Source organism: Coregonus lavaretus (genome assembly GCF_964263955.1).
Source record: "Coregonus lavaretus genome assembly, chromosome: 17".
NCBI lineage: Eukaryota > Metazoa > Chordata > Actinopteri > Salmoniformes > Salmonidae > Coregonus > Coregonus lavaretus.
Genome location: NC_140004.1, coordinates 24,395,854 through 24,410,840, shown reverse-complemented (window position 1 = coordinate 24,410,840; position 14,987 = coordinate 24,395,854). Strand labels below are relative to the sequence as shown.

General features: G+C 40.1%; 1 protein-coding gene across 1 annotated transcript in view; it reads right to left on the bottom strand.

Annotated features, from left to right (window-relative positions):
• Positions 1 to 11,431: 11,431 nt before the first annotated feature.
• mlxip (MLX interacting protein) overlaps positions 11,432 to 14,987 on the bottom strand; it is a 52,205-nt gene continuing 48,649 nt past the window's right edge. Inside the window, exon 17 of the mRNA XM_084181057.1 lies at positions 11,432 to 14,507. Coding sequence (XP_084037183.1) covers positions 14,386 to 14,507 — 122 coding nt within the window. The 3' untranslated portion in view covers positions 11,432 to 14,385. The remainder of the gene's footprint in view (positions 14,508 to 14,987) is intronic.

The following is a 14,987-nucleotide window of genomic DNA, read 5'->3' as shown; positions in this document are numbered from 1 at the left end:
GGGGTGTGAATACTTTCTGAAGGCACTGTATATGTTCCATGTTAATATTATCACCTGGACTAATGGGAAATTAAACCACAAAGGATTTTTTTTTACAGACTGAGCAAGATTACATCTCACATTAAACTTTTTCTGTGGGCTGTTTTATTCTAACATGCCTTCTATTTCTCATATTCTAGTGGACATGGATGCAATGCATTATTTGTAATGCATGCAAAGTTATTCCTATTAAACCATTTTATCACCTGATTCATCAACATCACATTTGCAATGATCACCTGAAGAAAGTAGTAAGCTAGTGCTACCTTTCCACTTGCAAACCAAAGTCTGCTGGTAAACACTACGCTGTGGTAGGAAACATTACTACAAGATTGTTTAGTAGATTATGGCATTGGAGTCACAAACTAAAAACCTCAAAAGATTCCATGTAGGTAAATTTCCATGTTTGAACTATAAATTAGGCTCATTAATTCAAAACTGTCAGATATCACTAGACAAGCACTCATCAACAAATCTTCAGAAACTTGCGCCATGCATCTCACTCGAGGTAAGACACAACACCACAGTCACCTACATATAGTTGCCACAGACAAAATGTTGATTGTTTTTATTCTTTGTAAAAAATAAAATATCATGGTCAATTCATAGACTATAAAACATGTCTCTAAAATCCTGATATGGTAGGATATGTGAAAGTGGATTCAGATCAATTCTATCTCATTAAATTGGACAAACCATCAAATGTTCACCCGTTTGTAGTAAAGTCAGTCAGTCAAATCTATTCCAAAAAGGAATGCATTAGGACTTTCATCATTATTTGATTTACCTCATTGTTGAACTGCTATCTTTCTATGTGCATTCTGTTTAGGACTACCAATCTCTTTCATTGCAATGCTGCTGATCGTCAGCACTGACTCAAGGCCAATGGGACAAAATCACCTGAAAGAAGCTGCAAAATCCAAAACTCTGAACTGGCTTTCATCTCAAACAAAACACCTTCTTAAAAAATATGTAAGTAGTGGACATGGTTATTATATTGTGTAAATGTGAAAAAATGGAAAGAGCTTAGGCCTATACAGTTTATTTGGTAAAATGATTAAACAAGAAAGAAAACATAAGCCCTGAAAAAAAAAGACTAAAATGGTGCTTACATCCTAAATGTATCTTCTCTTTAGGTTAACAGCAATTTTCAGGGAGAAGACCCACAACTAAATCTAACCATCAGAGAGATCATTCTGCCTGTGACGAATGTATCTGCCGTTAGATCCTCCTGTGCCATCAATGGATACCTTGGACAACTAAAACAAATTATTCAGCAAGATGATTTGACTGGAGACTCAGAGAGATTCATAAAGAAGACTGAAGACATCAGGACGCAGTTTATAGCAGCCATGGATAATCAAAACTGTGTGACGATAGATCTGGAGAAGCCAGGGGATAGTCCATACAAGAGGAAATTAATGGGTTACAAAATCCTTGATAACATCTCTAAGTGGCTGAAGGGATATGTGGGGTACTAGCAAAACACAACAAGCTTCCTTAGACTAGTCTTGTTCTTTGGAGGATAAATGATATTTACATTTTAGTCATTTAGCTGACGCTCTTATCCAGAGCGACATACAGGAGCAATTATGGTTAAGTGCCTTGCTCAAGGACACATCGACAGATTTTTCACCTAGTTGGCTCAGGGATTAGAACCAGCGACCTTTCAGTTACTGGCACAACGCTCTTAACCACTAAGCTACCTGCTTTATATATTTATTTATTCATTCATTTTTATCTATTTATTCATTTCAATCTATTTATTAATTCATATATGTATCACTTTTCACTTGTTTACATAGCATATTTATTTATTTGTTCATTAACCTATAGTAAATTATGCTACTCAACTGTTCAAGTGCACAGGGGAGCAGCAGCTGCATAAGGTATCCCGAAAGTTTTAAAAACATTTTTAAACCCAAAGTCTATTTGTTCACAAGCTATTTGACTGTCATGCTGCTCTTGTATGATTTTCTGTTTGCAAAATATGTTTTATTTTACTCAAAGGAAAGGCAATCTGTGTTCTCAATTTAATAATTTTGTATCTGATGGATTGAATGAATTAAAGGAAAATGCAATATAGGGAACCTAACTGGCCATTCTACTTTTCTGAAATTATTACAAACAAATGGAGGACAGGAAATAACTCCATAGCCATAGGTTTTCACATTTGAGAAAAATGAAATATGATCAACAAAAAAGGTTGCCTAGGCAAGAAGTTTACCACCAGGGTGGAAACTATCAAGCTGATATTTCAAAAACGGTTATTAGCACAATGTGATCCAGATATGACTGTGAAGGCAAGGGTTGGGGTGGGGGTGTTTAGGTTTATGCAGTAATGTTGAATAAGGAGTGTAGCTTCATATTGTCCAGAACATTTTAGAGGAAAATTAATAGTTTGAATTCTGAACATACCAGTTCTACTGGTCATGAAAACTGGAACCACAATTAAATATTGCAACAAAAAAGAAATCCTGTATATCCCAGCATAATTGCACAATAGTTTGTATACTCAAGTACCAGCAATAATGTGAATATTTATTTTATTTTATTTCACCTTTATTTAACCAGGTAAGCCAGTTGAGAACCCCTACCTGTCCCAGACCTGCTGTTTTCAACTCTTAATGATCGGCTATGAAAAGCCAACTGAGATTTATTCCTGATTATTATTTGACCATGCTTGTCACTTATGAACATTTTTGAACATCTTGGCATGGTTCTGTTATAATCTCCACCCGGCACAGCCAGAAGAGGACTGGCCACCCCTCATAGCCTGGTTCCTCTCTAGGTTTCTTCCTAGGTTTTGCCTTTCTAGGGAGTTTTTCCTAGCCACCGTGCTTCTACACCTGCATTACTAGCTGTTTGGGGTTTTAGGCTGGGTTTCTGTACAGCACTTCGAGATATTAGCTGATGTAAGAAGGGCTATATAAAATAAAATTGATTGATTGATTGATTCTCATTTACAACTGCGACCTGGCCAAGATAAAGCAAAGCAGTGCGATAAAAACAACAACAACACAGAGTTACATATGGAATAAACAAAACGTACAGTCAATAACACAATAGAAAATCTATATACAGTGTGTGCAAATGTAGTAAGTTATGGAGGTAAGGCAATAAATAGGCCATAGTGCAAAATAATTACAATTTTGTATTAACACTGGAGTGATAGATGTGCAGAAGATGATGTGCAAATAGAGATACTGGGGTGCAAATGAGCAAAATAAATAACAATATGGGGATGAGGCAGTTGGGTGGGCTAATTACAGATGGGCTGTGTACAGGTGCAGTGATCGGTAAGGTGCTCTGACAACTGATGCTTAAAGATAGTGAGGGAGATGTGTCTCCAGCTTCAGAGATTTTTGCAGTTCGTTCCAGTCATTTGCAGCAGAGAACTGGAAGGAATGGCGGCCAAAGGAGGTGTTGGCTTTGGGGATGACCAGTGAGATATACCTGCTGGAACGCATACTACGGGTGGGTGTTGCTATGGTGACCAATGAGCTAAGATAAGGCGGGGATTTGCCTAGAAGTGATTTATAAATGACCTGGAGCCAGTGGGTTTGGCGACGAATATGTAGTGAGGGCCAGCCAACGAGAGCGTACAGGTCACAATGGTGGGTAGTATATGGGGCTTTGGTGACAAAACGGATGGCACTGTGATAGACTACATCCAATTTGCTGAGTAGAGTGTTGGAAGCTATTTAGTAAATGACATCGCAGAGTCAAGGATCGGTAGGATAGTCCGTTTAACGAGGGCATGTTTAGCAGCATGAGTGAAGGAGGCTTTGTTGCGAAATAGGAAGCCGATTCTTGATTTAAACTTTGGATTGGAGATAATGTGAGTCTGGAAGGAGAGTTTACGGTCTAACCAGACACCTAGGTATTTGTAGTTGTCCACATATCCACACAAGTCAGACCCGCCGAGAGTAGTGATTCTAGTCGGACGGACGGGTGCAAGCAGCGTTCGATTGAAGAGCATGCATTTCGTTTTACTAGCGTTTAAGAGCAGTTGGAGGCCCAGATATATCACATTTACATAAGTATTCAGACCCTTTACTCAGTACTTTGTTGAAGTACCTTTGGCAGCGATTACAGCCTCGAGTCAACTTGGGTATGACGCTACAAGCTTGGCACACCTGTATTGTATTTGGGGAGTTTCTCCCATTCTTCTCTGCAGATCCTCTCAAGCTCTGTCAGGTTGGATGGGGAGTGTCGCTGCACAGCTATTTTTAGGTCTCTCCAAAGATGTTAGATCGGGTTCAAGTCCGGGATCTGGCTGGGCCACTCAAGGACATTCAGAGACTTGTCCCGAAGCCACTCCTGCATTGTCTTGGCTGTGTGCATAGGGTTGTTGTCCTTTTGGTAGGTTAACCTTCACCCCAGTCTGAGGTCCTGAGCACTCTCGAGCAGGTTTTCATCAAGGATCTCTCTGTAAATTGCTCCATTCATCTTTCCCTCGATCCTGACTAGTCTCCCAGTCCCTGCTGCTGAAAAACATCCCCACATCATGATCCTACCACCACCATGCTTCACCGAAGGGATGGTGCCAGGTTTCCTCTAGACGTGACAGTTGGCATTCAGGCCAAAGAGTTCAATCTTGGTTTCATCAAACCAGAGAATCATGTTTCTCATGGTCAGAGTCATTTTGTTGCCTTTTGGCAAACGCCAAACGGGCTGTCATGTGCCTTTTACTGAGGAGTGGCTTCGGTCTGGCCACTCTAAAGGCCTGATTGGTGGAATGCTGCAGAGATTGTTGTCCTTCTGGAAGGTTCTCCCATCTCCACAGAGGAACTCTGGTGCTCTGTCAGAGTGACCATCGGGTTCTTGGTCACCTCCCTGACCAAGGCCCTTTTCCCCCGATTGCTCAGTAAGAGTCTTGGTGGAAGAGTCTTGGTGGTTCCAAACTTCTTCCATTTAAGAACGATGGCCACTGTGTTCTTGGGGACCTTCAATGCTTCAATGCTGCAGACATTTTTTGGTACCCTTCCACAGGTCTGTGCCTCGACATAATCCTGTCTTGGAGCTCTACAGACAATTCCTTCGACCTCATGGCTTGGGTTTTGCACTGACATAAACTGTCAACTGTGGGATCTTATATAGACAGGTGTGTGCCTTTCCAAATCATGTACAATCAATTTAATTTACCACAAGTGGACTCCAATCAAGTTGTAGAAACATCTCAAGGATGATCAATGGAAACAGGATGCACCTGAGCTCAATTTCGAGACTCATAGCAAAGGGTCTGAATACTTATGTAAATAAGGTATTTCTGTTTTTTTATAAATTAGCAACAACCAAAAAAATAACCTGTTTTTGCTTTGTCATGATGGGGTATTGCAAAGAAAAAAACATATGTCAGACTGGCCAATAAAAATAAAAGATTAAGATGGGCAGTCTGAGATATGGCTTTTTCTTTGCAACTCTGCCTAGAAGGTCAGCATCCCGGAGTCGCCTCTTCACTGTTGACGTTGAGACTGGTGTTTTGCGGGTACTATTTAATGAAGCTGCCAGTTGAGGACCTGTGAGGCGTCTGTTTCTCAAACTAGACACTAATGTATTTGTCCTCTTGCTCAGTTGTGCACCGGGGCCACCCAATCCTCTTTCTATTCTGGTTAGAGCCCATTTGTGCTGTTCTGTGAAGGGAGTAGTACACAGCGTTGTACGAGATCTTCAATTTCTTGGCAATTTCTCGCATGGAATAGCCTTCATTTCTCAGAACAAGAATAGACTGATGAGTTTCAGAAGAAAGTTATTTGTTTCTGGCCATTTTGAGCCTGTAACTGAACCCACAATTGCTGATGCTCCAGATACTCAACAAGTCTCAAGAAGGCCAGTTTTATTTCTTCTTTAAATCAGCACATCAGTTTTCAGCTGTGCTAACATAATCGCAAAAGGGTTTTCTAATGATAAATTAGCCTTTTAAAATGATAAACTTGGATTAGCAAACACAACGTGCCATTGGAACACAGGACTGATGGTTGCTGATAATGGACCTCTGTATACCTCTGTAGATATTCCATTAAAAATCCGCCGTTTCCAGCTACAATAGCCATTTACAACATTAACAATGTCTACATTGTATTTCTGATCAATTTGATGTTATTTTAATGGACAAAAAAATTACTTTTCTTTCGAAAACAATTAATTTCTAAGTGACCCCAAACATTAGAACGGCAGTGTATGTATGTATGTATGTATGTATGTAAGTCACTCTGGATAAGAGCTTCTGCTAAATGATGTAAATGTAAATATACATATATACACATATACATATACAGTATGATACACTGCCGATTTTGCAGGTTTTCCTACTTACAAAGCATGTAGAGGTCTGTAATTTTTATCATAGGTACACTTCAACTGTGAGAGACGGAATCTAAAACAGAAATCCAAAAAATCACATTGTATGATTTTTAAGTAATTCATTTGCATTTTATTGCATGACATAAGTATTTGATACATCAGAAAAGCAGAACTTAATATTTGGTACAGAAACCTTTGTTTGCAATTACAGAGATCATACATTTCCTGTAGGTCTTGACCAGGTTTGCACACACTGCAGCAGGGATTTTGGCCCACTCCTCCATACAGACCTTCTCCAGATCCTTCAGGTTTCGGGGCTGTCGCTGGGCAATACGGACTTTCAGCTCCTTCCAAAGATTTTCTATTGGGTTCAGGTCTGGAGACTGGCTAGGCCACTCCAGGACCTTGAGATGCTTCTTACGGAGCCACTCCTTAGTTGCCCTGGCTGTGTGTTTCGGGTCGTTGTCATGCTGGAAGAGCCAGCCACGACCCATCTTCAATGCTCTTACTGAGGGAAGGAGGTTGTTGGCCAAGATCTCACGATACATGGCCCCATCCATCCTCCCCTCAATACGGTGCAGTAGTCCTGTCCCCTTTGCAGAAAAGCATCCCCAAAGAATGATGTTTCCACCTCCATGCTTCACGGTTGGGATGGTGTTCTTGGGGTTGTACTCATCCTTCTTCTTCCTCCAAACACGGCGAGTGGAGTTTAGACCAAAAAGCTCTATTTTTGTCTTATCAGACCACATAACCTTCTCCCATTCCTCCTCTGGATCATACAGATGGTCATTGGCAAACTTCAGACGGGCCTGGACATGCGCTGGCTTGAGCAGGGGGACCTTGCGTGCGCTGCAGGATTTTCATCCATGACGGCGTAGTGTGTTACTAATGGTTTTCTTTGAGACTGTGGTCCCAGGTCTCTTTAGGTCATTGACCAGGTCCTGCCGTGTAGTTCTGGGCTGATCCCTCACCTTCCTCATGATCATTGATGCCCCACGAGGTGAGATATTGCATGGAGCCCCAGACCGAGGGTGATTGACCGTCATCTTGAACTTCTTCCATTTTCTAATAATTGCGCCAACAGTTGTTGCCTTCTCACCAAGCTGCTTGCCTATTGTCCTGTAGCCCATCCCAGCCTTGTGCAGGTCTACAATTTTATCCCTGATGTCCTTACACAGCTCTCTGGTCTTGGCCATTGTGGAGAGGTTGGAGTCTGTTTGATTGAGTGTGTGGACAGGTGTCTTTTATACAGGTAACGAGTTCAAACAGGTGCAATTAATACAGGTAATGAGTGGAGAACAGGAGGGCTTCTTAAAGAAAAACGAACAGGTCTGTGAGAGCCGGAATTCTTACTGGTTGGTAGGTGATCAAATACTTATGTCATGCAATAAAATGCAAATTAATTACTTTAAAATCATACAATGTGATTTTCTGGATTTTTGTTTTAGATTCCGTCTCTCACAGTTGAAGTGTACCTATGATAAAAAGTACAGACCTCTACATGCTTGGGAAGTAGGAAAACCTGCAAAATCGGCAGTGTATCAAATACTTGTTCTCCCCACTGTATATATACACACACACATATACACATACATACATGTGTGTGTATATATATATATATATATATATATATATATATATATATATATATATATATATATATATATATATATATATATATATATATATATATATATATATATATATATATATATATATATACATACATATAAATATATATATATACATATATATATATATATATATATATATATATATACATATATACATACACACACACACACACACACATATATATATATATATATATATATATATACACACACATACATACATACATACATACATACAGTGCCTTCGGAAAGTATTCAGACCCCTTGACTTTTTCCACATTTTGTTATGTTACAGCTTTATTCTAAATGGATAAAAAAAAAAAAATCATCAGCATTCTACACACAATACCCCATAATGACAAAGTGAAACGTTTTTTTTTTTTGTGCAAAAAATTCTATACCTTATTTACATAAGTATTCAGCCCCTTTGTTATGGGACTCGAAATTGTGCATCCTGTTTCCATTGATCATCCTTGAGATGTTTCTACAACTTGATTGGAGTCCACTTGTGGTAAATTCAATGTATTGTACATGATTTGGAAAGGCACACAACTGTCTATATAAAGTCCCAAAGTTGACAGTGCATGTCAGAGCAAACACCAAGCCATGAGGTCGAAGGAATTGTCCGTAGAGCTCCGAGACAGGATTGTGTCAAGGCACAGATATGGGGAAGGGTACCAAAACATTTCTGCAGCATTGAAGGTCCCCAAGAACACAGCGGCCTCCATCATTCTTAAATGGAAAATGTTTGGAACCACCAAGACTCTTCCTAGAGCTGGCCGCCCCCGGCCAAACTGAGCAATCTGGAGAGAAGGGCCTTGGTCAGGGAGGTGACCAAGAACCTGATGGTCACTCTGACAGAGCTCCAGAGTTCGTCTGTGGAGATGGGAGAACCTGCCAGAAGGACAGCCATCTCTGCAGCACTCCACCAATCAGGCCTTTATGGTAGTGGCCACTCCTCAGAAAAAAGAAACATGAAAGCCCGCTTGGAGTTTGCCAAAAGGCACCTAAAGACTCTCAGACCACTAGAAACAAGATTCTCTGGTCTGATGAAACCAAGATTGAACTCTTTGGCCTGAATGCCAAGCATCACATCTGGAGGAAACCTGGCACCATCCCTACGGTGAAGCATGGTTGTGTTAGCATCATGCTGTGGGGATGTTTTTCAGCGGCAGTGACTGGGAGACTAGTCAGGATCGAGGCAAAGATGAACAGAGCAAAGTACAGAGAGATCCTTGATGAAAACCTGCTCCAGAGCGCTCAGGACCTCAGACTGGGGCAAAGGTTCACCTTCCAACAGGACAACGACCCTAAGCACACAGCCAAGACAACGCAGGAGTGGCTTCGGGACAAGTCTCTGAATGTCCTTGAGTGGCCCAGCCAGATTCCGGACTTGAACCCGATCGAACATCTCTGGAGAGACCTGAAAATAGCTGTGCAGCAACGCTCCCCATTCAACCTGACAGAGCTTGAGAGGATCTGCAGAGAAGAATGGGAGAAACTCCCAAATCCAGGTGTGCCAAGCTTGTAGCGTCATTTTTATTTTAAAAAATATTGTTTTATTTCTCCTTTATTTAACCAGGTAAGGCAGTTGAGAACAAGTTCTCATTTACAACTGCGACCTGGCCAAGATAAAGCAACAACACAGAGTTACATATGGGGTAAAACAAAACATAAAGTCAAAAATACAACAGAAAATATTTATACAGTCATACCCAAGAAGACTCGATGCTGTAATCGCTGCCAAAGGTGCTTCAACAAATTACTGAGGAAAGGGTCTGAATACTTACGTAAATATGATATTTCCGTTTTTTACTTGTAATAATTTAGCAAAAATGTATACAAACCTGTTTTTGCTTTGTCATTATGGGGTATTGTGTGTAGATTGCTGAGGATCATTTTTATTTATTTAATCCATTTTAGAATAAGGCTGTAACGTAACAAAATGTGGAAAAAGTCAAGAGGTCTGAATACTTTCCGAAGGCACAGTATATATTCAATAAACGATCACTCAACCTTTGCCCTTATGAAATTATTAAACATCACAGATTTCTCTACAGGATCATATTTACTGATCTGTGTGTGAGATTTCTTGAGTTTTCAGAACCCAAGAAAGCCTGTGCCAAATATGCTATGTCATTAGATTTTGAATCAGGATAGCCTCAATATCTGGTGAATAGTCAGGGAAGCCCCAATATCTGACACACAAGTTGACCAAATGACACATCTCATTTACTCTCAATGGGAGTAGTGATTACTCACACAATAACTAAAAATGACAATAAAGCAATTTCGATATGCATTTTCGAAAGAAAGAGGAAAGGAAAGAAAGCACATTGGACGATCTTTATCTCAACCAGCACATTTATAAGCAAAGACCCTTGCACCCTTAAACTTTTGGAAATCTCATCAAACACCACTTTGACCCGATCTACACAGCTATTTGACATGGAACTCTGTGGTGGTGAGAACTGAACGTTTCTTTTTAACACTGTGTTTTGCTTGAGTGGAATGTATGTATGGGAGACACACAGTAAAGATGTAATCTGCAGACTCTAAGACAAAACATTGCACAATATTGTTTGATCTTACAGTGAAGATAACATGGGTGGTGTAGGTGACTTTAGTAGTAATATTCATGGCCTTTTTAGGACCAATAGCATTTTGATGATAAACTGTTACGGGTCAAATATGGGTTGTGTTGGGGACTAACTTGAGTGCTCTCTTCCACAGTGTTTGTCCTGTTCCTGTGCCTTACTACACAAGTAGCAGCCTTCCAATGGAAACAGATGGCAACACATATGATGTTGCATCATGGACAAAAAGAGTTGGACTACTTGGTATGTTTATGTTTTGGAGCCTTTTCCTGAGCGTGTTAAGGTTAAAGAAACTAAAACTTTATAAAGTAAAGCGATCAACATGATTAACTGTAAATCATTGCCTTTATCATAAATGCAATGAATGACGATTATATTGACACTGTAGAAAATTATTTCAATTTCTATTTTTCATAATCCACTAGAACCAGTCCGGGATTCTTCCCCCCCATACTGGGCCCAACCAGGTGGGCTGGATCCAGGAGCCGAAGATGAACGAGAAGATCACCGGAAAACATCTTTCTGCCTTTCTTTGTTACATGAGCAAAGCTACCAAACTGAACATGGAAAAGAGGGTGATCAATGGACTCAATGAGGCCTGTCAACATATCAAAGACCTGCAATCCTGGATGTGCAACCACCAAGACTGCCAAGAAGTGTGCCAACTCCCTTTTGATGTGAACGACAACCACGAAACTCTTATGTTTGTGAAGAGGCTTCTCACCCTCTATACACAATGGTTGGTAAAAGGAACAGTGTAATATACAATGTGACTACTTGAAGTCTAGCTTTATTAATGTATTCATATATTTATTTTGTATCTATTTATTTATGACCACATTTCTTCATTCATTCATCAGTGTACTGATCAGTGTCTTATCTATTGAATACACTTATTTGGTTCCGGGTCACATATTGAACATACAGTGTTTTTAGTCAAAGAATTGGCTGTATCATTATGTTATTGTTTATGTCATACAAGAATGTTAACCATTGTTGGAAATGCCATGTATTGTACCTGATGCACATTAAGTAACATGCAATAAAGTACTATGTTCCATTCATAAAAATGTTTCAGAAAATGGTACAAGTTGTCATACTTCCTAGACATGTGCGGTGGGAACATAAGAAAGTAGGATATTGAGGTTACCCAAAACACCGTACACAACAAAAACACAGAACCCATGTAGGAAAAAAACTTTTTTCTTTACTTCATAGAGCAAGAAAGAAAATATTTACAACACTTACTTATCTCAGAGCGAACAAACATAGAAAGACAAGGACTTCCAAAAAGTAATCTCATAAATGAAATCTCCCTTAAACAAAATGGTTAATACTTGTTTTATAACTTAAACAATGTCATGATTCTTGACAGAGCAATATTGGAAACTTTCCCACATAGTAACTGCTTTGCAAAAAAAAAAAAAAAGAGTTTAATCATCATGACATCCATCTGCTCTTGCCCTTTGAGTCTTTGCATAGTTCCAATTCCCTTTGAATGGAAGAGAAATACAACTTTTGATCTGAATGATGTTAGATAAATGTTAGTTGTGATCAGCCCCCATGCTGTCTGATGTGGGCAATTTTGTACATGTGGGGCTCAGAATCTTAATCTGTAACAATATAGATCCCAGTCATTGGGTAAAGGGGACTCCACTCGTAGACATTAGGTGATCACAGTTATTAAGACATGTACTAAGGCCTCTCGAAAAGCACCCTAGAAAACCCCTAGAAAAGATATACATTTATGAAATAAACAGAACCAATGGTGCTAGATTTGATATAATTCAAAGTAAACTGTTGTTGTGCGTCAAAGTAATAAATACAGAAAATTCATTACACTGCCTGAGGAGTGTTGACACAAAATGTGCTAGACATATTGTAAAAAAAAGAAATTGACAAAATATCACCCTGCAACAGTCATGAGTTACAGTAATAAAGTATCCATGTATATCCTGTTCTGATAAAGGAGTATTCTCTAGACAGACGGGATGCCTCCCACAATGTGCCAATGTAGGTTGGTGTTTCCAAGACTAATAAAGGAGAGGGGCGTAAAATGTATGTTTCTACATTAATTTCAATATGGCCTATAATGTTTAACTGTACCTTAGACAAATAAGACCTGAATTAGGAGGAGAGAAATGCATCTTTGAAAGGCTAGCATAAGGCCGTCATAAGCATGCATTGCACATAAGCATGACTTGATTATGAGAAACAAAAAAATAACATACATACGCTATGTATGTAACCTGTATGCTTATGGCTGACGCTTGTCTTCAGCTTAAAATATCCTGATTGTGTGTGTTTGGTTATAGGGAATAGCATAAAACACTCACCAGCGCATCCCTTAGCAAACAAGAAGAAAAGGGCAACATTCACCACATAATGTTTGAATGTTCCTATAACACAAGGTTTATTTGTTTAAATGACTGAATGAAAGGTAGGCTGCAGCATATGAGGTTAAATGTACAGTGAGTGTGTGCCCCAAGTGCTTCACATCTGTCTCCGGACCACTCAGGATCCATTCGTAAAGGCTGCATTTTCCTTGAGTGAAAGGTTAATACTTTTCCATGGATAGCCTTTGGCTTAACATCTGAGGATATTAGAGACAAGAAAAGGGAAGAATACCCAGGACGTCTGGCCACAAAGGACTGGGACACCCTCCCTCCCACTGCATGGACAGAAGACAACTGTGCAAGAGTTTGAGATCCCACCAGATGCACATGAGCTGAATGATGAGAATGAAAAAGCAGTAACAAATAGTTACTGTTGAAGGCATTCATGGTACTCAAAGCATACTGCCAATCACTGCTAAGCTTTTGGTTTGTTTTATAGCCTATTTGATAGCAAACTCAGTCTATCCACACTCATCGTCCTACAACAGAGAAAACAACAGAATCCCAATCAGATATTTCCCTTTTAAGACAGTTCATAGGCCATTTTATTTGTTTCATACCTTAAATAATTTAAGAGCTGAATAAAAACAAAAAGATCAAACAAAACGAGCAAGTACGCTAACTGGTTCAAGCGCCATGTTATTTGCCTGCTGAAGTGAGCCTGAAAACAAGCTGGGAGTTCCACCATCAGCAGTGTTGAAGGTTACATTAACAAAGAGCAACGAGGGCGGCAGGTTGCCTAGCGGTTAAAGCTCTGGGCCAGTAACTGAAAGGTCGCTAGTTCGACTCCCCGAGCCAAGAAGGTGAAAACAAAATCGGCCTATGTGCCCTTGAGCAAGGCACGTAATCCTAATTGCTCCAGGGTCGCCTTTTACAACGGCTGACCATGGCCGTGACCCCACCCTCCGAGGGTGTCCCAGGTGGAGTTGGGATATGCAAAAAACACATTTCGAATTCACACATACGTATAATACACACTTGTAGATGTGTGAAATAGGACAAATATAAGCGCCTACATTATTGCTGTGTTCAAAACATGCTGTAAATGTTGTTCTATGGGTTGTGTGTATCAATCATCCAAAGTAATGCACCGAGCCTGGGTTATTGACAGCAAAGCCCAGTCGGTGTAGGAATGATAGGTCAGTGAGCTGGATAAGGTCACGCATAAAAAGACCCTAAACATCATGTCCTGTTCTGAATGTAATGGATAGGGTGGAAGACAGAGTAACCTCTTTGGATTACCTTTAAGGCAAACTAGTGCTGGTGCTTTTCCATACTGTAGTTTCAAGGTCTTTTTCAATCTGGGGAGGTTAGAGGAGTTTGTGGTAGGGGCCCTCTGTGGAGGGCTCTACTAGAGGGTACTATGACCATGCCCTCTATCTGAAACCCTCTTCCGCTTCCTCTCCCCTGAGGCTAGGAGTCTGCAGAGTGCCTGTGGGTGTTGGTGACAGCCTGGGTGGCTTCCTCAGGCAGCAGGGTGGGGTCAGTAAGGACAGATGTGCTCGTGCTGAGCTGCCGGAGAGTGCTTAGGACCACTGGACAACAGAAAGACCAATCAGCTATACATTCATCACAGTTGACATTTTGTGTGAAAACAAGTTACACAAAACAAGATAACGACAAGGAGCTAGCATGCCTCTCAGTAGGGCTTCAGATTGTGCAGCTGACTCATGATCCTACTTCCGACAGCATGCTAATCAGACCGTAGTAATATAAACTAGTGAACTGAACAGTCTCCAGCGATAATAATCTCTGACGTTAACATCCCTCCCTCATATCATGAGATCTCTTCTCTTAGAGAGTGTGTCTCACACAGAGGCTGCCCAAGAGACTGAATGTGTTCTTTCTTGTAAATAAATGACAGGGAAAAGATTGTGTGTGATAGTGTTTGACAGACCATGACACACCAGGTAGCAAATCTTTCCTTGGAAAGAAATGGGGGTGGAATGGACTTTTATACATTCTAAAGAAAGAAGTATAGCGTACATCACACATACCATCTAACACCTACAGAA